A 25,755-nucleotide genomic window follows, 5' to 3' on the forward strand; every position below is an offset into this window, starting at 1 on the left:
AGCCTGGTCTTGGCTGGGGAGGGCGGGGTATAAATAAAATTATTTATTATTATTATTATTATCAGAGCAATGCAACCGCATCATTTCTTGGAAGTACCTGTGAGTAGGTGCGTGGGGAGAAAGGACATGAGAGCAGCCAAGGAACACTCCCAGGTTTGCTTTCCCCTCACTGTGTAGCGATGAAGATGCCAAGAATAAGAGCTTTCTTCCACCATCACAGCTGCATCTCTTCTCCATCCTGCCTTCACAGTGTGTGCTGTTTGTCTGGGTTTACGTAAATGACGGAGGAAGGATGTAGGATTGCGGTGGCGGAGGTGGCGGCAGCTGAGCCAGACTACAGCTCCATAGATTTCTGAGCGTAGGTGGATTGCCAATAGAGTTTGCAAGTCTAGACATCACTTTTGGCCCTGCATGCTTCTTTTGACATCCCTGGTATCACCTGTGAGCATTGAACAGTGTATCTTCCAGCAGTGGTGGGGATGCTCAGTTTCTTACTCCCTCACTCTCTGCTTGTGTGTCATGTGCAAAAACATCATGATGTTCTTACTAGGGGCTGATGCCACTGCTCAATCCACTCAGTATATCCATCTTGTGTGCTTCTCAGAATCACTTGGTGGGCCTCAAAACGGAATTAATTCCAGATCACGTTTTTCCCCTTTATCAGATGGACTAGTTGAGTTCACATTAAGTTCAAGGTTCAATTCTGGTTCACCCAAATGTTCCTCGGCAATCAATCAATCAATCAATCAATCAATCAATCACTTGGGATGTTGCAAGCTGCTGTGCTAAAGTATAAAATAAGAAGACCAAGAAAACTTCTTTTTCAAAAACACAGTAGGATGTCAATTGCTTAATTTCTTCTCCCTAACTAATATGATTCTTTAAAGGCCCAGGAGTAAGCCCAAAGAGTAAAAAAATAACCTGTAAGAAAAAGAACTTGGAAGAGGAACTAGAAATTGTTCAGAGTTCTACCCCCAAATGAACTTAATTCACATTCTGTTCACCCAGGAATTCTGGGAACGACTTTCTGGTGCAGTTCAGAGGTTCAGGCATCCCTGGCAGTAATTGCTCCATTGCCAGGACACTCCGTCCAGCCTGCATACTTGCAATTGCTACTTTCCATATTCATGCTTCCCATTTTCCTGACATCTGTCGCCATCGTCAACACCTGTCACAACCACACCCAGAAATTATGTACTTTGCCCACACCCTCCCGGCCAAGTGTTTGCATTATTATCTCTGTACCTGCTCATGTGGCAACAGGGCCTTGAGGCTGGCAACAGTTAGAGACATCTACATCTTTCCTGCATTGTCAGACTTCTTGGACAAAACAGGCAGGCGGATCCCCTATCCCTGACTGACCTTAGTCAACCTTGATGCTCTGCCCATTGTGCTGGTTGCCTTCCATGCCCCCAACCTCATCTTTATCTTCCTAAAATCCTTCCTTAGATGCACTTAACAGATCATCTGATGAAACAAGTATCTTTAAGATAAGTGTGCAACAGCAGCACACTTCCTGCTCCCGTTTGATTCTTTCTCTAGCCTCCTCATCCGGTCGGAGGCGGGTGATGAAGATAATCTCATCCGCAAAAGACAAAACAAAAAACTTTTGCTGTGTTCTCAATATTGATTCCAAAGGAAATGGAAATTGATAGTGTCTGCTTATTCGTTCCGCATCCTGAATGGGAATCAATCCAGAAAATACTATCCATATTCACTGCTGTTGTGGTTTTCAGTCTACTAAACATTGTTGTTGTTTAGTTGTTTAGTCGTGTCTGACTCTTCGTGACCCCATGGACCAGAGCACGCCAGGCACTCCTGTCTTCCACTGCCTCCCGCAGTTTGGTCAAACTCATGTTCGTAGCTTCGAGAACACTGTCCAACCATCTCATCCTCTGTCGTCCCCTTCTCCTTGTGCCCTCAATCTTTCCCAACATCAGGGTCTTTTCCAGGGAATTGTCTCTTCTTATGAGGTGGCCAAAGTATTGGAGCCTCAGCTTCATGATCTGTCCTTCCAGTGAGCACTCAGGGCTGATTTCCTTAAGAATGGATAGGTTTGATCTTCTTGCAATCCATGGGTCTCTCAAGAGTCTCCTCCAGCACTATGTTCTACTAACCATAGAACCATAGAATTGTAGAGTTGGAAGTGATTCTGGGAGTCCACCACCTGCAATGCAGGAATCTTTTTGCCTCACTGATACTCAATGCACAGAAGGCAATAGCAATCTCCTCCTAGTTGTTTTAAATATATATTTTTATTAAAGATTTCTTAGTTTACAAAAATATATGCATTGTCTCTTTCTTCAAGTTGGGTTTTCTACAGATCAATTTCATTTGTTGTGAGACATTAGTGTTGCATACATTGTTAGGTTAGGAAGAAAAGAGGGGGAGGGGAATGGTGAGTGTGGTGCGGTTGGGTGACAATGCTTCTATTCTTCTACTTTATGTGTGGGGTTTTGTGTCAGCGTCACTTGTGTGGGTTCTCTTACTATTGGCTTGTTGTATTTCCTTGGTGGTGAGAGAGGTTGGGGGTGGCCTAGGGTTTGGTTGGTTGTCTTTGGTTGGCTGTAGTAAGATTCATTTTTGTGTGTGAGGAGTGTGTGTGTGTGTGTGTGTGTGTGTGTGCACGTGCTTTTGTATTAGGTTAGCCAGATTGATTTGTATGCTGTTGGCAGATTCTTCTTGTTGTCTTGTTGGGCTGTGTATGTGATAAAGGTGTCTTCTTCTATTTCAGTTTCAGTTTATTGGTTAGTTTTTCTAATAAGGCTTTTTTCCATACTATTTGATACCATTGGTACATGCTTACTCCTGACAGGTCTCTCCAGTGTCTGGCTATGATGCTTCTGGCTGCTGAGAGTAGGTGGGTTATGAGCTCTTTATGATGTGAGTGGGCATTATTATCTTGGAAGATGTTTAGTAGTACCAGTTCTGGGGTGACTTCTAATACTTGCTTAGTTATTTTGCATATTTCTTGTATGATTGATGTCCTGAAGAGTTGGATTTGGGGATATTCCCACCACACGTGGAGGTATGTACCTGGGGAGGTGCATCCTCTCCAGGAATTTGGTGAGTTTCTTACTATTCCATCTTCATCTGCACCAAAGAACAGCCCAAAGAAACACCCCAATTAAGGCTGCTTCTCCATTCACAGAGATTCCCTGGAACACCTCAGCTGGGATTTCGAAGTATCAGTCTGGCCCCTGGGTGTGTTTCTGTAACCTATAACCCAGTCCCTCCCCTCGATTGCAACCATAGTTATTATCTGCACTGTTGTGCTATTACTGAAATAGTCACAGCAATGACTAGCAACATGTTTTCTGGTTGGCCGGAAGGGCACCACACAAGCCATGTTAAATGGCACAGCATATACTGTATTGAATATTGGTGCACGATGGGATGGGACAGTAAAATTGTAAATCAGTGCAGCTACTAGGGAGGAAAGACAAATTAAATTCAGCTTGCATGTAAAGGCAAACTTATCACATGCACACTTTTAAAAATTCTTTATTAAACTTTCTGGAAGATACAAATTAAAAATGAAATGAACTAAACAGGTGCAATGGGTGAGTTATTACCACAACAGGCTTAAGACTGACCAATGACTATATATACTGATAATCTCCATACTTTCTTTCTTCTTCATATTTTCTTAACAGGATTTTTGTTTGCAGAGTTTTGGGGTGAAGAGATAACTCAAAAGCTCCACATTTTCTTTATCTTTTGCCCCTTGATTGCTTTTATTTTCTGTGTCAATTTCTCTAAAAGAGGACATTGTCATACTTTTTGATACCTCTGGTTTATGTTCTCCAGTGACTTCCACTTCTGAGTTACCGCTGCTTGTGCAGCCAATAGTTCAACAGCTCTTTATGATCAAGATCTAAATTTCTATCCAAAAGCATATTTAACAGAACCAAAGTCATTTGAACAGTAATATCACGGATCTCCTGGCATAACCAGCTTCCAAAACACATTTTGATACAAATGCTTTGTTACTTTCTGTAACAACATGCAAACCAAATCACAGCCAGCCTTTGAAATTTGCAGTTTTCTGAATTTTGCAGTGTAGTTCTTCAGCTGAATAGACGGCACAAAAATTGATATATTGGGACATAAAAAATTAGTGAAAATAACATACAAATGTGCATTACATTAGGGAAACTTGCTTTGCAGAGATGTGTTTATAGTGGAATTTGCTCTAAAATGAAATCACAGACTGATGTGGAAATGTGGATAACTGAATTTAAGAATGGAAAAAGGATAAATAGAGAGAAGCTGAAATTGATATATTTGTCCACCCCTAACATCTATATAGGATATCATTCTAGAGGAAGGCTTGAGAACCCATGACTTCCCAAATGTTGCTGGACTCCAACTCCCATTAGTTTAGCCAATGGTCAGGGATGATGAGAGTTGCAGTCCACCAACACCTTGAAAGCCACAGGTTCCCTATCCTGATATGGATGATAAATCAACAATAAAAATAAATTAATATCACGAACAGTAAAAATCCACAAAGCCTGGATAAAAATGATTTTTCAGAAACTATCTAAGGATAGGGAGTGAGAGCTTGGCAAAGCTCCCCAGGGAGGGAAATCTACAACAGCAGTACCACCACTGAAAAGGCCCTGTCCCTAACCCTAATCCAGAAAGCAGGGTCTCAGATGCTGATCATGGCTTAGGTATGTTCCAGGCCAGCTCACCCATGGGGCAAAGTAAGGCAACCACCTCAGGTGGCAGGATCCATTGGGAACACAGATCCTGCTGTAGATCTTTATTCAACCCTGGGTTCCTGATGTAGGTCCTCACTCTCTACTTCTCTGGCAGGGAGGGGCTGCCATTTTATGGTTTGCCTCATGCGCCAGCATGTATTGTGCTGGGTATGTTCATCTAGTCCGTGGTTCCCAACATAGGGCACACACCCCACAGGAGGGCGATTTGATTTTTAAGGGGGGCAATTCGAGAATGAGTTATTAACAGTGAATGGCCTTTTAGGCTTCCTCCACATGAATAGGAGTTCACTTTTTGAATAATAAGAATTATATGTCATGGGGGGGAGTCCAGGATTTTAGAGATGCTTAGGTGAGGCATGGCCAAAAAAGGTTAGGAACCACTGATCTAGATAGTGACTGGAAGTTGCTAGACCTCATTTATGAAACATTTGGTATTCATGATTTGCACAATGGTCATAATAATTTTCATAAAAGACAATTTTCTAATTAATGGTAAGTCATCCAGAGGGGTTAGACTGATGTACCAGGAACAGGGATGAGATAGACTTGCAATCCTCAACCTTTCCTGACCTGGGAACCACCTTGAACTCAAACATGCATTGGCCCCATTTCTTGATTTAAAAAAAACCCATATATTCATCTGGTGGTTCCATTTTAGCAACCACCTTGGATCAAGTCATGACCCATTAGTGGGTCCTAACCCACCATCTAAAGACCAGTGTGCTCAACCACACACTTGCTGTCACAGAACTGTTGATTCCTCATTATTAGAGACTAGTGCCTCCCTTACATAAGAGAGGGTTCTGCCTCTTCACACATACAAACACATGCTGGCTGCACTATAACTGTCTCAAGGTGGTTATCACAGGGATTGTTCCTACATGAGCAATACATTTTGATTATCAATCCTGGCTTGGCTGTCCTAACCACATTTCTCTAAGGTATTTTGAATGACGCTGCTCACCAAAAAGCCACCAGCTTTTTCTTCTCCATCTCTCATCCTGGCATGGATGCGTCAGCAGCTCCTGATTTTGCCCAGGGTTGTTGACTCAGCTCATCGCAACTTCCATTTCACCACTCAGCTGCTTCAATTTGAAGGGCTTCTCATTAGACACTTACGAAAGAAGACCTTGGGCCCATCCAATGAAACTGGCTGGCAAAAGACTCAGGATAGACGGAACTTCACACAATGTATCATTATTTTATGGGTTCAATGTTATGGAATTTGCTTCTGCAAGATGTGTTGATAGCATTCAAAGTGGATTAGGCAAAACCACAGCTTTCAAAGCGGATTAGGCAAAACCACAGAGGGTGAGTCTTATGAATTGCAACAAGTTATGGTGGCAATATGCAATATACCTCTGAATGGGAACTGAATCACAGTTGTCTCCCATCCTTAGCCAGCATGGCTAGCATTCACAGGTGATAAGCAAAACTGCGCAGGTCCCACCATGCCTGCTGTGAACAGAAGCTTGACATGCAGAAATCATCTTGTAAGGCTTAACCTGAAGGCATGATGCTCCAATAGATGGTCACCTGCTAATCACTGTTCATCCAACTGCACTAAGAGTCTAGCTGGAACATTGATAAAAGCCCAGGTCTCTTCTGAAGCATTGCTCTGTGCTGAAAACGAAAAACAGACATGCGTAATAGAAACTTCTAAGAAGGGTGGATTGTATATCTGACATTGATGGGCATGCAAGAGATCTAGATTTTCCTTTGGAGAGCCTGCCTTTCAGGTTTCTCGAGTGCCAATCTTTTCAGGAGTGCAAAGGATGGTTTTCATATTTCCCTTTCCTCCGCCACCCTTCCCTGGAAAAAGGTACAGTGGAGGTGCCACTGTTCTCTTGGGTATGCATTGCATATAGTGCCATAAATATCCTGGGATGAGCCCTGCCTGCAAATGCCCCTTGGCAAGGCTGCAAGAGCAATCATATGAAGAGGTGGAGGGTGGACCTATCAGCAGCCTGGCCCGTTCAGCTCTTAACGTGGGTTTTCTTGCTGAAGTTCAGAGATCAGAAGATAGACAGCCGCGGCTTTGAGTCACAGCGAGAGCCTTCAAAGCTGTGATGCACCAGGAAGGGAATCCATCAAGGCCGCCCTGCTCCCCTGGCATTTAAATGCTAACTTCTCCACTAGTTATTCACCTGCTCTCTTACCAGACATCACTCTTGAAGCTCCTTCCACCCAGGGTTTCTCCGTCAGCAACAGCAGGTAAGCCTACATATAGATTCACTCTTAGGGTTATGTTATCCAGGAGGCAAAGAAACTGAGCTTATTAATCAGAAGGCAATTCTTGTTTCAGCTATTTCCGGTTATCTGTGTGTGTCGTCGGGAGTGCTATTTAAAATATGAAACGGCATATTGCTGGCTGCCGTTGGGGAGCTATTCGATGGAGAGCCTCAAATAAATAATTAAAACACCCATCCGTCATCACGGCTGTCAAGGAGCTAAGCTGCAAAGGCATCCATCACGCCATCCATGCCTATGTTTTCCTTCTCTTGCAGCCTTGGCAGTCAAACAATAGGAGAGATTGGGAGTCATTCTTGGCTACTGTTTCTCAGGATGTTGGAAGGCAATTTTGCAAGGGGAAATCCCTGTGTTTCATTGCTTTAAAAAAATAAATAAATCTGGTAGTTATTTATTTATTTGTTTGTTTTATATATTGCTTAATGCCACAGCTGGCTTCTAAGTGGATTATACAGTTGGATGACAGAAATGCAACATGGAGCTACAGGGCGTTGATCTTACAGATGGGTTGATCTTAACGAAGGGTAGTTGGATTCAAAGAGTTGAAGCGACATTGTGTGTGAGTCTGGTGAATGTTTCCAATTTGAAGTTCAGAGTTCAGAGTTGAAATGAAGCTGATCCTTGAGAATGCCACCCATACACCATTGTTTTCAGAGTTCCTTGCTGAATGATGACTCAGATGACTACAGCATCCCAATGAGATTTCAGAACGCATGAATTTCTTAAGAGTATCAGAATACTGGGAATTTTGGTGAAATTTGGTTGTTTTGTTCACTGCTACTCTTGTTGTTTTTGGGACTCAAGTCTTGGCACAAAAATATGTGTAGTCTCTCCCTGTGTGTGTGTTCATTCTACTCCAAAATAAGAACATGGATTTAGACTGCTATGCTATCCCTTAGAATAGGCTCTAATGAACTGAATGGAACCTACTTCTGAGCAGGCATCTGCTGGATTGTTCTGTTGGAATGTGTAACCCGAAATGTGAAATTCTGGAATCCAAATATATGCATTTATGCCCATCTTGCCTGTGAATTTTCAAACACATGATTTGGAGACTTGCATCGCAAAATTCAGATGAGTCTGAACTTTCACAGTGGGCTGCAGTGACTTCCACACCTTATATTTGAAACACATTCATACCACTTTAACCATCATGGCTTCTCCCAAAGAATCATTGGAAGTATAGTTTACCGCTCACAGAGCTACAGTTCCAAGAACCCTTAACAAACTACGATTCCATTGGATTCTTTGGGGAGGAAGCCATGAATGTTAAAGTGGTGTGACAATGTTTTAAATATGTCATGTGTATGGCTGATCTGTGATCGTAATCATTGATTGATTGATTGATTGATTGATTGATTGATTGAAACTTTTGGCTGGCATGATAAATGCCAAGCTGTGTGGCTACCACAAATGGCAGCCCATATATATATATATATATATATATATATATATATATATATATAAGTAAAAGCAACCTTGGCCACTATTGCAGAAGGCAAAGGGTAAAAGACACAGTCACTTTGAAAGATTTTCTCTCTCCCCACCCCTTTCTCTCCCGCCAAGTGGCTTTTAAAATAATACCATATTCCCAAGTATCATTCCCACAGTAGCGTTTACTACAGGCTTTCCCTTCAGTTCACTAGAATTACATTTCTGGTCACCATTGACAGTTGTACTGATGGACCCCTGGATAAGAAGTTGTCTAATTCTTGGAATTATGCTTCGTAATTATACTGTGGGCCTTTGTTGGAATTTAGTTTGCTTTCAGTAGGGGTGAATTTCTGCTAGATACAGAGTTCACCTATAAATACGCAGGAGTTATATAAGCAGGGGTGTATGAGGAGGGACGCAGGTGGTGCTGTGGGTAAAACCTCAGCGCCTAGGACTTGCCGATCGCATGGTCGGCGGTTCGAATCCCCGCGGCGGGGTGCGCTCCTGTCGTTCGGTCCCAGCGCCTGCCAACCTAGCAGTTCGAAAGCACCCCCGGGTGCAAGTAGATAAATAGGGACTGCTTACCAGCGGGAAGGTAAACGGCGTTCCGTGTGCTGCGCTGGCTCGCCAGATGCAGCTTGTCACGCTGGCCACGTGACCCGGAAGTGTCTGCGGACAGCGCTGGCTCCCGGCCTCTAGAGTGAGATGAGCGCACAAGACTGGCAAGACTGGCAAGACTGGCCCGTACGGGCAGGGGTACCTTTACCCATGAGGAGTTAGGGGAGAGGTAGTTCCTCTGGTGGGGGACATGTCGTGCTCCTTCTGCGGTAGCTGGTCTACCTTAGGTCCCCACCCTGTGCTTAGCTTTCACCTGTGGCTTCTAGAAGCTGTCTGGATGCAACAGCGGCCACACCCTGGGAATGGCTTCAACTGGCCGACTAAACCACGTGAGGGTAGTCGAAGCCTCGGTGAGTTAGGGATTTCCCTAACTTTTTCAGATCTGAGACCCACCTTCAGTCCAAACATGCATTGGGGGGTCCCCATCTCCATAATTCCTCCTTGTGTCTGTACGGTGGTAGTACTGCTGTTGTGTCTCAGATTGCCTTAGATTAAGCTGCAACCCAGCAGTAGGTCCCAACCTACCAGATGAACACCAATGAGAGGGTCACAGGGTCTCCAGGCTTGCCCCAATCCAGGGCTTTTAACACAGAGATGGACAACAACAACTGGTCCTCCAGATGTTGCTGGACTCCAACTGCAAGATCGCACTCAATATATAATTAAACATCAATAAAATAACAATAAGATCAAAGAGCTTCTAAATACACTAATCAGGTAAGATTAAAGGACAGGAGGGAATTCACTTCAACAGCATAATGTAAATAAACAAAGCTTTTAGCAGTCACCTGCATTTTGACCACGCAGCCTCTTCATTGTGTGACTGCTTTAAGGTAAATCCAGAGTGCTCTGTCTCTCATAAAATTACTCCCCCAATTACCAGGGATGTTGAATGAAAAATACTCTCTGATTACAACCTGATTGCAATGATACTCCGCTGGAATTTGCATCTGCCTGCAGACAAAATGTATCCGCTGTCTATCCTTCTGTCATCTCATCAGGGATGATGAGAGGTGTAGTCCAACGACACCTGAAGGGCCCCAAGTTGCCCAACCTTTCTCTCATCACTTCACACTGCCCCTCTTTTTTCTCACTTGGATTCCTGGGGTTGCATCTAGTGTTGACCATCATCAGAGTACACCCATTGAAATTAATTGACATGGTTAACTTGGGTCCACTAATTTCAATGTCTCTGCCCTGGGGTTGCATCCAACTAAGTTCCACCTAGAGTAGACCCATTGACATCAATTGACCTAAGTTAGTCATGTCCATTAATTTCAATAGGTCTGGTCTGAGTGGAACTAGCATTGGTTCGTAATAATGCACCACCCTAAGGGACAACACATCTGATTTTAAAAATGCTTTAAAAGCTTTGTCTTGCGTTTGCTATTCATTTCATAACTTTTCATTCTGCTCTTCAGTCCCCAAAACAACTAACAACCAGTTAAACCAACATAGCAATTCTTCTATTCTGTTATTATCATTGCTTTCCTCCTTCATTTATTTTATTAGTGTTGTTGTTAGGCTGATAGGAAAGAAATCGCATCCTCTTTTCCATTCAGCCCTGACCCTGCTGGGGGTCACACGTGTCCTCAACCAAACAGGAAGCATTTACCTTGACGTTTGCTTCAGCATAAGCGCTAACAATAATGTATCATGAATAATAACTACTGGTGAGTTGTTTACATAAACAATTACTGATGATAATGTTGTTCATTATCGTCATTTGGGTGTGTGCTGTGGTACCGGTATCAGTGACTCAATCTGACATCCATCCATCACAATTGTTCACCGTAAATGTTTTACCCTGCAGCAAGTTCCTTGGGAAGACTGGTCTCTTGATCTGCCAGTGCAAGGATGAAGCTGTTGGCGTTTGGGCTGCTCCTGATGAGCTCTGGAGGTAAGGAAATACGCAAAGTGGCATGGGGGCAGCAACGGCTCCATGCTCACTGTTTTCTTCTTTTCCCTTTTTTCCCCTTGTTGTGCCTATAGTGTTGGGAGCAATGAGAATAGTTGCTGGGAATCGCAAATGGGGAGTGGTCTTCTGCTCAGATCCTTCTTTCAGGCTTCCCATAGGCATCTGGTTGGCCACTGTGATGCTGGAATAGAAGGGCTGATCTATAAGGTCTCTTTGTTATGTTCCTAAGTTGTTGTTATTTGTTGATTTTGGAAATGTGTATCCCTCCAGTGTCAGGGAGCCGACAGGCAGAGCAGGTCATTCACAGGAGAGAGGGGGGGGGAGAGAGAAAGAGGAGAGGGGAGGAGAAGAGAAGAGAAGAGAAGAGAAGAGAAGAGAAGAGAAGAGAAGATGATAGGAAAGGATAGGATAGGATAGGATAGAATAGGATAGGATAAGGTAAGATGATAAGATAAGATAAGATAAGATAAGATAAGATAAGATAAGATAACTTTATTTGCATTAGCCAACAGCCATGGAGAGAGAGAGAGAGAGATGCTTGGCTAACTTGGAAAACAAAGAACAAACAGAGACTTCTAAAAGCTGCCTAATGAAGCAGTTGTTCAAAACTGGTGTGTAGCCCCTCCTTCACTCTCTAGCCCCCTGCATCAGGCTGCTCCCTCTGGGATCTTTTGCTCCAGCAAGCTCCAGAGGACTCCCTCTGTGTCTGCCTGACTCACTGCTCGGCAACAAGCAACAAACACCTCATTCTAGGAATGGCGGGGCAGCAAGCTGTCAGCAGAGAAGCTGTCAGAGTGGCTCTGAGGGAGAACTGTTGGGTCTACCCCCCCTCTGTCATCGCTGCCGGCGCCTGCATCCAAACTGGAAGCCTCCTCGCTGTGTCCTGTGCTGGGACAGTTTCTGCCAGTTTCTGTCTCTTTGCTTCCCCTCAAGTGCCCTGCTTCTAGCACTTCCCAGCTCATCCCCTCCTCTGAGGTGTGGCCAGTGTCCCACCACCAGTCCCCAGGCTCCTCTTCCTCTGTGCCTTCCCTGGGGTGGCGGCTCTTGGTTGGGTGGTTTCCATCACTCTTCCTCAGCCAGCCAGCCCCTGACATTCATGGCTGTTTGAGTGGTCTCTGCCCCATATTCAGTTTCTCAGAAGGGGAGCCATGAAATTTCTTGAGGGTTTGAGGGGCTTACCTGTGGTAATTTGAGCCTTATCTGTTTTCCTCCACCACTGGGTGCTGAAATTTACTTACTTACTTACTTACTGACTGACTGACTCACTCACTCACCCTCAGTGAAGACTGCCCTTTCCCCACCCAGGATGATGTTACTACATCCAGGGCATCTTGGGGGAAAATAAGGTGGCAGCCAGGAGTGACCTTAAGGGCCTCTCTTAACCCAGTGCTGAAGGAGGTTTCCATTGCCAGTCCTGTCAGTTGAAGAAGGTAAGATGTGGAGGAAGGGTACCATCTTATCTTTTGCCTCAGGCAGCGAAATATATTGGGAGGCGCTGAGTGGTTTTCCTTCTGGTTGGAGCCACCTGTAGAGGCTCCCCCCACCTCCAAATGATGTTATACCCAGGGTATCATCTCTGTTCTGACTGAACCAGAAGAGGTCTTTGATGTTTTAGGCCTGTGCTGGAGGCGGTGATGGGCTGGATGTGGACTAATAAGCTGAAGGTGAATCTCAAAAAGATGGAGGTGACATGTGTCTCAAGTTTTCACATCCAGGAGGTGACCTGCCCTGAATGGGGTGGCACTTCCCTGGAAAGAGCAGGTTCGCAGTTTGCGGGTGCCTCTGGCTTCAAGACTGTTGTCTGGAGGCTCAGGTGGCCTTAGTGGTAGCAGTACCTTTCCCTCCAGCTCCAGTTGATTTGCTGGCTACACTCTTTGTTGAGCAAGAGATGACATGTTCGCTGTCCTCCATGCTCTGGTAACTTCCAGACTGGAGTATAGCAATACACTGTTACAGTGGTACCTTGGGTTAAGTACTTAATTCGTTCTGGAGGTCCGTTCTTAACCTGAAACTGTTCTTAACCTGAAGCACCACTTTAGCTAATGGGGCCTCCAGCTGCTGCCGTGCCGCCGGAGCACGATTTCTGTTCTCATCCTGAAGCAAAGTTCTTAACCCGAGGTACTATTTCTGGGTTAGCGGAGTCTGTAACCTGAAGCGTATGTAACCTGAGGTACCACTGTACTTGGAGCCGTCCTTGAAGATGACTTGGAAACTTCAATTGGTCCAAAATGCAGCAGCCAGATTACTGGCTGGGGTTCTGTTTATATCTCATATAACTGTCCCATTTCACCACCTGAGGTGAGAGGGGAAATGCTGGCTCCTGCCCTGCCACACTGCCACACTGCAACCAACCCCTCAATTACGCTGCTATCAGAGCACCCCACCTCACCAAACCCAGCAAGAGGAGGGATGTTCTGCAAGGTGCTCTCACTCGCCTTCTCCAGCCCAGAGGCAAGAAGATCACTGGCAACGCAGCACTCCAGAATGCCTGTTCTGAGCACACCAGCCCCCCCCCAATGAGGATGCACAATTGGAAGTTTAGTTCAGGGGTCTGCAAGGTTTACTTTGCCTGGGCCGGTTCACTCCAGCAGAGATCCCTCTGTGGGCCAGATTGCGCCTGCGATTTCTGGCATCTGCGTCTGCACAGATGCAATTTCTGGCACCACGAAAGTGAGTCCCCGCGCTGCTCTGCGCCGGTTCAGCACAGCGCACAGGGACTCACCAAGCAGGTGTCTCAGTTTGGGGGTGGCTCATGGACTGGTTAAACGACCCCTGTGGGCCGCTTGTGGCCCTTGGACCTTAGGTTGCCAACCCCTGGTTTAGTTCTTTATTGGCAAAGCACTTGGTTACATCAGCTTCTAAGGCGAAATAATCGCGTGCACTGCTTCTGCTAAATAGCTAGCTGGGCGTCTTTGTCTTTAGACCTGTGCTCCAACCCAGACAGTTGGAGCAGCAGTGTGAGCTCATCTCCACCAGCACATTAAACGCCTTCTTCTGACATGGCGCATGCAAGCAGCCAGCAGCTTCCCCTGCATGGCAGCTTCAGCAGTTTCTAATGGCCAGGCATTCCCTGGGACTGTCTCTTCCACCTCTGGCCTTCCTGCAACTCTATCACCTGCCTCACCTCTCTCTTCCCATCTCTGGCTACCTGGCCTCTTCCTTTCCCCCCTGCCTCACAGGTGGCACAGAACCCCACAAATCACTGGCCCCTTCCCCTAGATTACCTCATGCCTGCCCCCCTCCTCTGCCCCCCCTTCGGACTCCTGCCTGTCATTCACAACGCCCCTTCTCTTGCCAAACTTTCCGAGAGAAGGGGAGTTCTGCAAAGTGTTTCCGCTCACCTTCTCCACCCCAGGGCTGGGAGGGTGAGTGGCAACAGGGTGCGCTGGAATGCCTCTCCTCTCACGAGAGGGTTGGCGTTCTGCTAGTGGTGGAAGCAATGGGGTGGGCAGGACAGTACCTTTCGTGCTTCCACCATGTGAGGCTGGTGCTTTCCCCTGCCTCATCTTTAGGCCAGCTCTGACCTCTGTTTTAAAACAGCTTCACTGGTTTCTGAGCCCACTGCACAGTGCTCATTTTATGTTTAAAGCCTTAAATGATTCAGGCCCCCCAAATATCTGGAAGACTACCTTCTACCATACAGACCCTCTCAGGTGCTTAGATTGGCAAGGTGGGGACCTCTTGGAAGTTCCTTTGGCCCCCAAGATGCACAAGGTGGTGGTGGCCCAGCAGAGGGTGTTCTTTGTGACAGCCCCTAAGTCGTGTAACTCCTTCTCTAAAGCTTCTAGCAAATACTGAAGATGAACCTCTCCATCCTGGTATTTGACTCTCTAGATCAGGCATAGGCAAACTCGGCCCTTCAGATGTTTTGGGACTACAATTCCCATCATCCCTGACCACTGGTCCTGTTAGCTAGGGATGATGGGAGTTGTAGTCCCAGAACATCTGGAGGGCCGAGTTTGCCTATGCCTGCTCTAGGTGAATATTTTTAGGACACCCCCCCTTTCTGTGATTGTAAGTTGTTTTAAACTGTTTTTAATATTGTGTTTTAATGTTGTAACCTACCCTGGACCTTAGGGTGAAAGGTGGTTAATAATAATAATAATAATAATAATAATAATAATTAGTATTGGGCAAATAAAATGGCAGCTGGCAGAAACCTTAAGAGCCTCTTTCTACCTCAGTGATGAAGTAATATTCATGAACGTGGAGGGTCATCTGCCTTTGCCTCAGGTAAAAATAATATGTACAGTATTTGGTATCTGGGAGGTTGTTTCCTCTCTGGTTGAAACTTCCCACATTCCAATCTGTGTGATTTATTTTTTTAATATTTTAACCATTTATGTGGATTTTAAATGGAGAGACTTACAGGTAATCAAAGAGCGCTGGGCAAACTGGGTTCTGAGGCAGCAATGTGCTGGCACGCTCTCTCAATTTCTCACCTGGAAGAAATAAGGACCTACCAGACAGGTTGATGGAACGATAAACAAGGTTGTTAACATGCTGCCTACCAGACAGCAATTATAAAGATACCTAACGTCAAACAGCAGTAGACATCTTGTCCCAACATCCCTACTTAACCAATGGACAGTCCTGATCCTGGAACGCTTCCATATTACGTACCTGCTTTACTGGGTGTTTGTTTTGTAGGGCTGCAGCTCAGTGGTAGAGCTTCTGTTTTGCATGGGGAAGATCCCGGGTTCAACTCCCAGCACCTCCAGATGGGAGAGGCTCTTTCCTGAAACCCTGGAGAGCCACTGCCTGCCAGTGTAGACAATATTGAGATAGATGGGTCAATGGTCTGTCTCGCTATAAGGCAACTTCCTGTGTTCCTGTGCTGTGTTCTGTCCCCACTGTTGGAGCCAATATGCCTCTGAATGTCAGTTGCTGGGAATCACAAACAGGGAGAAGGCTGTTCTTCTGCTTGTCTGCTTCCCATAGACATCTGCTTGGCCAATGTGACAACAGGATGTTAGGCTAGACAGGCCACTGGCCTGGTCCAGCAGGCTCTCCTTATGTTTTTACGTTCATTGGACAAACCCAAATTTGCCGGTAAACCACGAGCTGTTGGTTTGACTGCAATAATGTCCCACAAGAGTTGTTTGCTCCTGTTGTAAGAATTATATGCTCCATGTGTATTATTTCCTCCATACTTGGATCCCACCGCACTATATAGGAAGAAGCTATGATACTGTACTGCAGGGGTAGCCAACATGATGCCCTCCAGGTATTATTGGACTCCCATAAGTCACAGCTGGCAAGGCTGATGTCTATGGATGATGGGCACTGTAGTCCAACCTCATATGGAGGGCACCATATTGGCTGCCCCTGTTATAAGATAGAGAACTGTTGTTGTTTAGTCGTTTAGCTGTATCCGACTCTTCGTGACCCCATGGACCAGAGCACGCCAGGCACTCCTGTCTGCCACTGCCTCCTGCAGTTTGATCAAACTCATGTTAGTAGCTACCAGGTTGCAGTGGGAGAGCCTGCCTTTATCTTTATAAGTACTACTGAAGCAGGGAAAGTTGCCAAGTCCCATCACTCAGCCTCCTCTCCCATCTGCTATAGGTCAGAATTTGCACACATACACATATGGGGCATCTGAAATTTCTGAAGAGAGATAATGGAGGGGCCAAAACTCAGTGGTAGTAGAGCATGCAGAGCACACACTTGCATGCAGAACATCCTGGCTTTGATCCCTTGCTTCTCTCACTAAAAGGCAGATGTAATGTGATGTGATAGAACTCTGCCTGAGACCCCAGAGATCCACTGCCCGTCCGAGTAGGCAATGCTGTGCTTAGATGGACAAATAGTCTGCCCTGGTACAAGGCATTTTTTTCTATGTGCCTAGCCTTCACGAGGGATGCGGGTGGAGCTGTGGGTTAAACCACAGAGCCTAGGACTTGCTGATCAGAAGGTCAGCGGTTCGAATCCCCGCGACGGGGTGAACTCCTGTTGCTCGGTCCCTGCTCCTGCCAACCTAGCAGTTTGAAAGCACATCAAAGTAAGTAGATAAATAGGTACCGCTCTGGCGGGAAGGTAAACGGCATTTCTGTGTGCTGCTCTGGTTCGCCAGAAGCGGCTTAGTCATGCTGGCCACATGACCCGGAAGCTGTACGCCAGCTCCCTCGGCCAATAAAGCAAGATGAGTGCTGCAACCCCAGAGTCGGTTACGACTGGACCTAATGGTCAGGGGTCCCTTTACCTTTACCTTTTAGCCTTCACAAGACTCTGAAGAGCATTGGTGCTACTGGCGAACCATGTCGACGAGTGAATTGTGAAGCACAGGTTGGGAAAATAACTTTTTGTGTGGGTCCTGAATGGTCATTGAATGAGGAAGGGCCACAGGTCTGTGATGGGGCATCTTCTTTGTATGTAAAAAGCCCCAGCATCTCCAGGTAGGGCTAGGAATGTTCCCCACCTGAAATCCAGGAGGGAAGCTGCCAACCAGTGTAGACAATACTGAGTTAGATGGACCAATGGTTTTACTTGGTATAAGACAGCTTCTTCTGTTCCTTCTTTTAGCAGACATCCTGTGGTCCACCAATCTGTGTTAAGGCAAGATTATATACTCAGGATCTCTCATTATTTCACAATTTTTAAAATCTTGCCCACATTAAGCTTACATGAAATCGAGTTCATGAAACAAACCATCGGTATAAATAACCACAATGTTTTTGTTTTGTTTTGTTGCAGCTTTTGCCCAGCCAGGCACAGCTGATCGTATAATTGGAGGGTATGTTTGTCCACAACAGTCCAGACCTTACCAGGCGGCCATTGTAACCGGACGCAGAGGCAACTGGAACATTTATTGTGGAGGAAGCTTAGTGCATCCATGTTGGGTGCTCTCAGCAGCCCACTGCAGACCCAGACCAGGGTAAGTGAAGGCTGTAGCAAGATGCAGCGACATGGAGGGGGAAATAATGCTTCCTCTGGGACAAGCAACAGCCTTACTTTAACAGCCTGGGAACCTGACAAAGAGGCATAAACTGGATTGATCTGTGATCAGCATTCACACAGCTCATCCACGATCTATTCTTTTGTTCAGTTTTGCATTTGCCTTGTGCCCCCATACAGAATGAAGGTGTGCTTAGGAAAGCACAACTTGAAGAGGGTTGAACAGGGAGAACAGTGCTTGGATATTGCTGAAGTTAAAGTGTACCCAGGGTACAACCGGAGACAAAATGACAAGGATTTCATGCTTCTCCGACTTCGCCCCTGTGCCAGACTCTCCGAAACTGTAAGGACTATCAACCTACCTACGAGCAGCCCTACTGACGGGAGTGTATGCAGTGTCTCGGGCTGGGGTACCATCAGATCTCCTCAAGGTAAGCTTGCAAACTTTAGAAGGTGGGAGGGGATACTAACATATCTAAAGAACTTCTTGTTGTTGGTATTAAAGTTTTCAGCAATGTGTTCTTCAAAGTCTTTTTTTAGCATCCCTTTCTGTCTGCTTGGACTTTTTTTTCTGTTTCACCACTACCACTGACCTTTTGGTGCTCTACATATCTCTTCCAGCTCAGCTTCCAGCTCAGCTACAGTGTGCAGATGTCAACGTTGTCCCAACATCACAGTGTAATATGGCGTATCGTGGTGCTATTACACCATACATGATGTGTGCTGGAGTACAGGAAGGAGGCACAGACTCTTGCCAGGTGAGAGGAGGGCTGATGTGAAGATAGACTACACCTTTTGAGAGGTTGAAAAAGGGTTAGGGTCATAAGCACGGACAGATCAATCTGGTTTTGGTCCCTGTCAGATTCACACATTTTCATTTACTAGCCTGTTCCCTCCCATTTCTGCATCACTCTGCATTTATTTATTTTTAATGTATGGAATTTATTATTATTACAGTCATACCTTGGAAGTCGAACGGAATCCATTCCGGAAGTCCATTTGACTTCCAAAATATTCAAAAACCAAAGCGCAGCTTCTGATTCACTGCAGGAAGGTCCTGCAGCGAATCAGAAGGCGCAGAAGCCCTGCTGGATGTTCAGCTTCCAAAAATAGTTCACAAACCGGAGCAGTCACTTCCAGGTTTGCAATGTTCGGGAGCCAAAACGTTCGACTCAAAAGGCGTTTAAAAAACCAAGGTACGACTGTGTTTTTGTTGTTGTTATCATTTATTGAATTTATATAACACCCTATACCCAGAGGTCTCAGGGTAGCTCACAGAACAAAATCCTAATATAAAACCACAAAATATATCATCAAATAAAAACAACAACCCAATAACCCCCCCCCAATTTGATAGCAAATCTGTGTTTAGGTCTCCAAGGGAGAGATCAGCAACCGATGGGCACCAGAGGTACACCCCCTCCACCAAATCCCACTCTTCAATCCCACCTTGCCACGCAACTTACTTGTAGGTTTTCCAAAAGAAAGGGGTCAATGGGGAAAACTTTTCAGAAAGAAAAGGCCTTGGCGGGTGGATGTTACCTACAGGACAGTATGCTGCTGACCTCTTCTCTAGGCTCAACCTCTTCTCTAGGGTCAAAACAAACTAAGGGGCCAGTATAGGCAGCTTATTTCTTTTGGAAGATTTTGTGCACATTTTATCCTAAAATATGCATTTTAGTGCACCTTTTGGTACAGTGATACCTCAGGTTACAGACACCTCTGGTTACAGACACTTCAGGTTACAAACTTCACTAACTTGGAAGTAGTACCTCCGGTTAAGAGCTTTGCCCCAGGATGAGAACAGAAATTGCGTGGCAGCAGCGGGAGGCCACATTAGCTAAAGTGGTATCTCAGGTTAAGAATGGTTTCAGGTTAAGAACAGACCTCTGGAATGAATTAAGTTCGTAACCAGAGGTACCACTGTACATTTTTGCACAGAGAACCATATTCAAAATTCAGATGAGGACAACTTCTTCTAGTACTATTTTTCTTCTAGTACTTCCCCAAAGCAGGAGGCCACTGCTAGCAGCCAAGAAGGAGAGGGGCAAGATGGCAGGGAGGTCAGTGAGGTGCACTGTATTGTCTCCGCTGTCGCACCTGCACTGCACCTGCACTGCACTGTCCTTCCTACCCTCTCCCTCTTGGTTATAGGCCTTGGCGCTGGGAAGCCAGGTAAGCAGCCCCACCAACCACTCTGACCAGATTGAATGTGAAACCTCAAGCACACAAAACTACACTCTGCCACTGAGCAATGGCTCTCCCCTGGAGAACATAACAGACCCAAGTATGCTTGCTATGTTATGCAAAACAAAGCAGGCCATTTAACTGAGTTCAGGTAGCACCATGTAGAGGAAGACACAGAATGGAGACGTGCACCTGCTGAAAACTTCTTCCATTTCTCCATGCAGGGTGACTCTGGGGGCCCACTCACCTGCGGCGGGCAACTCGAAGGTGTGGTTTCTTGGGGAACACAAGTCTGCGCACAGAGAGGGAACCCGGGTGTGTATGCGAAAGTGTGCTGTGTCGTGCCATGGATCCGGGAGACGATCAATCAGAATTCGTGATGAACCTCGACGGAAGAAAAAGCTTCAGCCAAAAGACCCTGAAATCAGGGGAGGGAAAAGCTTCAGGAAAAAACCCCTGGCGATCAATTGTCCCCCTTGCACATCAGTTTTTTCCTTCCTTTGCTGGTGAAGGATGCTCCACCTTTGGCAAAGTTTGGCCAAGCTCCACCCAAGGCTGGCTCTAAGCTATTTTTTCTGCTGAAAATGAACATTAGTTTGGCTGTACCACCCATCCCTCATTGTGTTGTATTAGGGGGGCAGTATTTGTATGCGTTATAAGTTAATGGAGTGAGTGAGAAAGGTTGTAAGAGGAGAAATTAAGACAGGGTTTAGGACACAGTGTCCCTGTTTGGAGAAGTCTATGTGACTGTGGAATGACCTTGTTTTAAGAGAGAAGAGATTTCCAAGAAAATGCAGTATACTAATACACTTTATTATGTTGGTTTAAAGAAAAAACCCACCCTGGCTTTGCATTCATACTTTCCATTTAATTCACAAATTCTTATGTGCATACAGTTGGATGCATGGCTGCAGCCCCAAGAAACAGTCCCATTCTCATTTCATAAGCTCTGAGAGAACATTAGCATCTTCCATTCAATAAGCTCCGCTGTTCATCAGTATTATCCTGCCAACTATTGCCACACTTGGTGTTCACTCTAGCAGTGCCACTCTATGTTTACTCAACTGTTTTGGAACATCTATATATTTAAATATGTGTTTCAGAACATATTTTGTGACAAAATGTGCTTTTTATTATTTTATTTTATTTTTTGAGCTGAAAGCTGCATTGCAACATTGGAAGTAGTGCAACAAGAAGGAGAATTGCATTCACATCCATACATTAGTCCAAAACAATGCAAACCTGGTCGTCACTCCCACTAGTGCGGATGGAACACAACAGGTTGTCCTCTGAACAAAATGCACTGTCCCTAAATCAGCTGGAGTTCTCCACAGAGCTTACAGTGCAACACCAACAACTGCATAAACTTGGCAGAGCAGAAAACGTTTCAGGTTCAAAGCAAAGGCTCCTTCTGAATTCTCTGTTGGCACAACATTCCACAGGACAGTGCCAATGACACAAAAGTTTCTTGCTGCTGTCAGATAAGCCTCGCAAACTTGGGGAACCATCAGTGATGCCCCTGAAGGCGATCTCAGTGATTATGCTGGCATATAAAGCAGTACTCGGGACCTAAGTTGTTCAGGGCCTTGTAAATTAATACCCTACCTTCCCAGGCCACACCCCCTCACCAGCCTTGCTTCACATTCTTGAGTGTGTTTGCTTGGTTGGATTGTGTCCAAATTACTTTTGCTTGCCTGGATGGCGGACAGAGAAGGGTGTGTGAGCGGGCGTAGAAACTAGCCTCCTGCGCAAAGGTAAAATTTATGTTCATTGCTCCACCCTCTCTTGCCTCTGGTCCCACCCACTATTGGCATGCAGCCTCCAAAAGTGTCCCCATCCCTGTTTTAGATGGGCCAGATTTAGGTTTGATGAGGCCCTAAGCTACTGAAGATCCAGGTGTCCTTTGTCAATACCAAATTGTCACTGTTTTTTGTGTTGAATGTATGCTATATGGTAATTTATGGACCTAGATGCAACCAGTCCATGCAGAATGTAGGCACCCTATATATAGAAATGAGCAAACCAGTGATATTTTAGGGAGCAGGCTATCAGGTGGGGCCCATTACTTACGTCATAGGAGCATACACAACACAAAACACTGTTGCTGTCTGTAGGTTTTATTTTATTTGTTTTTTAACTTATATTTTGGAAATGGACATCCAGGTTTTTTCCCTTTAATTTTTTTTGGGGGGCCCCAAGAGAGTGGGGCCCTAAGCTATAGCTTGTTTAGTTTATGCATAAATCCGGCACTGTGTCAGTCTGCACAGAAGCAGAACTAGTTTTTAAAAGTGTCAAAGTCTGATCCACCAAGGTAAGGATGTTCTGACTGCAACTGGAGACTGCAATAAGGTCCCTGACAGCTGGAAATGTTCAAGTTAAAAACGTAAGAAGATCTTTCCCTGTTGGGAACTATGAAGTGCATTGGGTAAGACGCCGAGGTGCAAATGAGGAATTCCATGGTTTCGCTCTCATCTCCGCCACGAACTGATCTTGGGCCTCAGCCTCAGCTCCTCCATTTGCAATATGGGGACACGATGTGGACTTACCTTTGCAGGACTGTTGTAAGGATTAAAATTAGATCATGTATGTGATGTTTCTTCAGAATCTGGAAGTGCTAGGAACATGCAGGAGATAGCTAGATCTTAGTTGCAGTGCAGACTGAGAGGCCTTGCCCATGTGGATCACTTGATATGCTTTTGAAATATTCTCCCCATCACTGATTGTTTGTTCCTGACAGAGGCTCCTACGCCTTTAACAAGGGCATCATCTTGTTATGCTCATCCCACTTCTCTAACTGATGAGAAGCTCCTGGAGTGCAACCCTGGCCCATGCTCAAACCCCTTTGGATGGAGGCTTGTCATAATGTTTTCACTTATTTACAAATATATGGGTTGACTATCATTGGAAGCTCCAGGAGACAGCCAAAGTCCATAAAGGGACATTCACTGGCACCCTACGATGCTTGCAGAGCTCAAGATCAGCTCTCTGTGTCTTTCTCTATCTCAAAGGGAAGTCTGTCCTTTTCATGAAGACATCTAGACCACATCAACCTTAGCTTGGGTTGGGGAAGAGGTACAAACCTTTCAGGTATTTCCTAGTCTTTCAAAAGTCCAGCTGCTGAGCACCATCAGCCAATCTGCCTAACAAAAGGCAAACTTCCTAACTTTGTTAGGACTGTTGTTTTCCAGCTCCATTAACATTCCCTTTCCAATTCTACACACACGGATTCTTAAAATATATTATATCAGGGGGTGGAGCACCTGTTGCCAGACTCCCATCATCCCTAGGGATAGGCAGATGGGTCAATTTCAGTTTCTCATTTTCCCCCAATCTTAAATTCAGTTCTCCACATTTTCACAACAGTTTGCAATTAAAAACAAAAACAAGCCCTCATGAAAGCCCTCATGTACCAAAGAAGCACTTTAGTACAAATTTCCCTTAATATACACGTTGTTGCATACAATTTTTTCTAACATGCACATTTCTGCAAAGCAATTTCCCCACACTGAATGCGTTTTTGTATGCTACTTCCACTAATATGTGCATTTATATGCACACTTGGCATTGCAAAATTCAGAAAAGTGTGAATTGCAAAGGAGGGCTGTGCTTTGTTTGTGTGTTGTTTCGTAGAATTCAAATTCAGTCAGTTTGCCTCTAAATACAAACTGAATGGAATTTCTCGCCCATCTCTAATCAACCCTAGTGACTGGGCACACTGGTAACAGTTGGAGTCCAACACCTGGAGGGCCAAAGGTTCCACATCCCTACCTTATACAGGTCTGGAGAATTTGGCTACCTTGTCATGGGGATGGACCAAATGTGAGTCCCGAGGTCTTTAGCCAGACCTTGGGACTCTCCCTAGGCCATGCCTCTTCCTAGGCCACACCCCTGCTGCATCCCTTCCTTGCCAGACTGAAGAGTGTCCTTGAACTGTGAAGACGCCTCACTCCACTTTTGTCTCTGGTCTTATCCACCACTGGCTTGTTCCAAAAGGTTCCTTATAAGGGAATGTGGCCCTTAGGCATAAAAGCCCCCCCCCCCCCCGTTTTATAGTTGCAGCAGAAACAGGGCATAAAACAGCAGACAACTGCTGTGATCATGCCCTGCTTGCAAGCAGGGGCAGATTTAGGGCTGTGTGAGTGGTATGCACATACAGTGGTACCTTGGGTTACATACGCTTCAGGTTACATACGCTTCAGGTTACAGACTCCGCTAACCCAGAAACAGTACCACGGGTTAAGAACTTTGCTTCAGGATAAGAACAAAAATCGTGCTCCAGAGGTGCGACGGCAGCAGGAGGCCCCATTAGCTAAAGTGGTGCTTCAGGTTAAGAACAGTTTCAGGTTAAGAACGGACCTCCGGAATGAATTAAGTACTTAACCTGAGGTACCACTGTACTAGATGTTTAGCTGGGGGGAGCAGCTTCTCAAAACCCAGAAAGCAAGGTGCCAGGTTTTGAGGAAGAGGCATGAACCTCTGACAGAGTCCTAGAGTCCACCTTCCTCTTTCCCAAAGCTTGGTTATCACTTACCCAGCTTTGGGAAGGATGTGGAAGGGCTCTAGGATCCTGCCAGAGCCTTGCGCCTCCTTCCCAAAGCCCAGCACCTCACTTAGCCTGATTTGGGAAGGCAGCAAGGAGGCCGGAGGGTGTCAAATGTTGGCCTCCCACAGGGCGCCATATTACCCAAGTCCACCACTGTTGCAAGCTTCCAAGGCATTTGAAGACAAAGAGCACTGGACCACACAGCCTTTTTTGCTGTGATCTGGTTAGGCAACTCATAAGTTCAATTCACTCTTAATGACTCCATGTCATTGCTCAACTTCTGTATTTATATATACCTTTAACTCTTCTGAACTAGTATGAGAGGAGGGAGTTTCTGTACCTCCAGCAGGGTAGGGGTTGCCACCAGGGGGCAGGAATGCACTCTCTCGACAAACAAGCAATGCACACAGACAGGGGTGCTGCTATTTAGGCAAGGTCCCCCAAGGTTGCGCTGCAGCCTTTGCTAACCTGGTGCCCTCTAGATATTTTGGACGACAACTCAGAAGTTGAGGTGCACGTGCACTCACACACAGGCCCCAGCCAGGAAGGAGGCACAGAAACTAGAAAGAATGCAACAAGGGGTTTTCAAAAGTGCCAACCAATAAGATTTATCACTCCTCGGTGTGCTTTGGAACACAGGTTCCTTCTTTGGGAGCAATCCTAAACCTTTGCAGTTCTGCAAAAGAGCTGAAGTGGCTTGCGCAACTAGACACAGTGTTGGAAATGCAGCAAGCTGAGCAGGTGTGAGGATGGGGAGCAGATTGACAGGGCAGATGGATGCACAGCAGCAACAGGATCAGGATGGCCACAGGGACCCCCTATGGATGGAAGGGCCATAGCTCAGTGGTAGAGCATCTGCCTTGCAAGCAGGAGGTCCCAGGTTCAATCCCCGGCATCTCCAGGTAGACCCCTTGCCTGAAAACCCCATACAGCTGCTGCTAGTCAGTGTACTGAGCTATACCAAAAGTCTGACTTGATATAAGACAGCTTCCTATGTTCCTACAACAGTGGCAAGGAGGGAGGCACCTTGTTCAAGAGCCCCTCAGAACCTGGATCTGCATTAAAACACATGACTGTGTCACTATCAGGCCTAGTTTGAATCATCTCAAGAACAACCTGTCTGGACCCACCTCTTTTCCAACAGCGCTTACGATGCCAGGTGTTTCCCTCCAATGTGC

General features: G+C 45.7%; 1 protein-coding gene and 1 non-coding gene across 2 annotated transcripts; both read left to right on the forward strand.

Moving 5' to 3' along the window:
* The first annotated feature begins 278 nt into the window (after positions 1–278).
* Positions 279–21,143, forward strand: LOC128419344 (kallikrein-14-like). The gene is made up of 8 exons (XM_053399909.1): positions 279–294; positions 6,893–6,944; positions 10,846–10,932; positions 11,180–11,208; positions 17,647–17,827; positions 18,028–18,278; positions 18,469–18,605; positions 20,259–21,143. The coding sequence occupies exons 1-8, from the start codon at positions 279–281 to the stop codon at positions 20,412–20,414; spliced, it is 909 nt and encodes a 302-aa protein (XP_053255884.1). The 3' UTR covers positions 20,415–21,143.
* Positions 21,144–25,407: 4,264 nt separating this feature from the next.
* Positions 25,408–25,478, forward strand: TRNAA-UGC (transfer RNA alanine (anticodon UGC)). The gene has a single exon. It is a non-coding gene; the product is annotated as a tRNA-Ala (tRNA).
* The last annotated feature ends 277 nt before the right edge of the window (positions 25,479–25,755 follow it).

This window comes from Podarcis raffonei, chromosome 8, assembly GCF_027172205.1.
Source record: "Podarcis raffonei isolate rPodRaf1 chromosome 8, rPodRaf1.pri, whole genome shotgun sequence".
NCBI lineage: Eukaryota > Metazoa > Chordata > Lepidosauria > Squamata > Lacertidae > Podarcis > Podarcis raffonei.

Excerpts from the sequence above, each read along its gene's own strand:
- LOC128419344 (XM_053399909.1), top strand. Across the intron at positions 10,933-11,179 it reads GCTCCTGATGAGCTCTGGAG|TTGTTGTTATTTGTTGATTT; the intron begins GTAAGGAAATAC and ends TATGTTCCTAAG. Across the intron at positions 18,606-20,258 it reads GAGGCACAGACTCTTGCCAG|GGTGACTCTGGGGGCCCACT; the intron begins GTGAGAGGAGGG and ends TTCTCCATGCAG.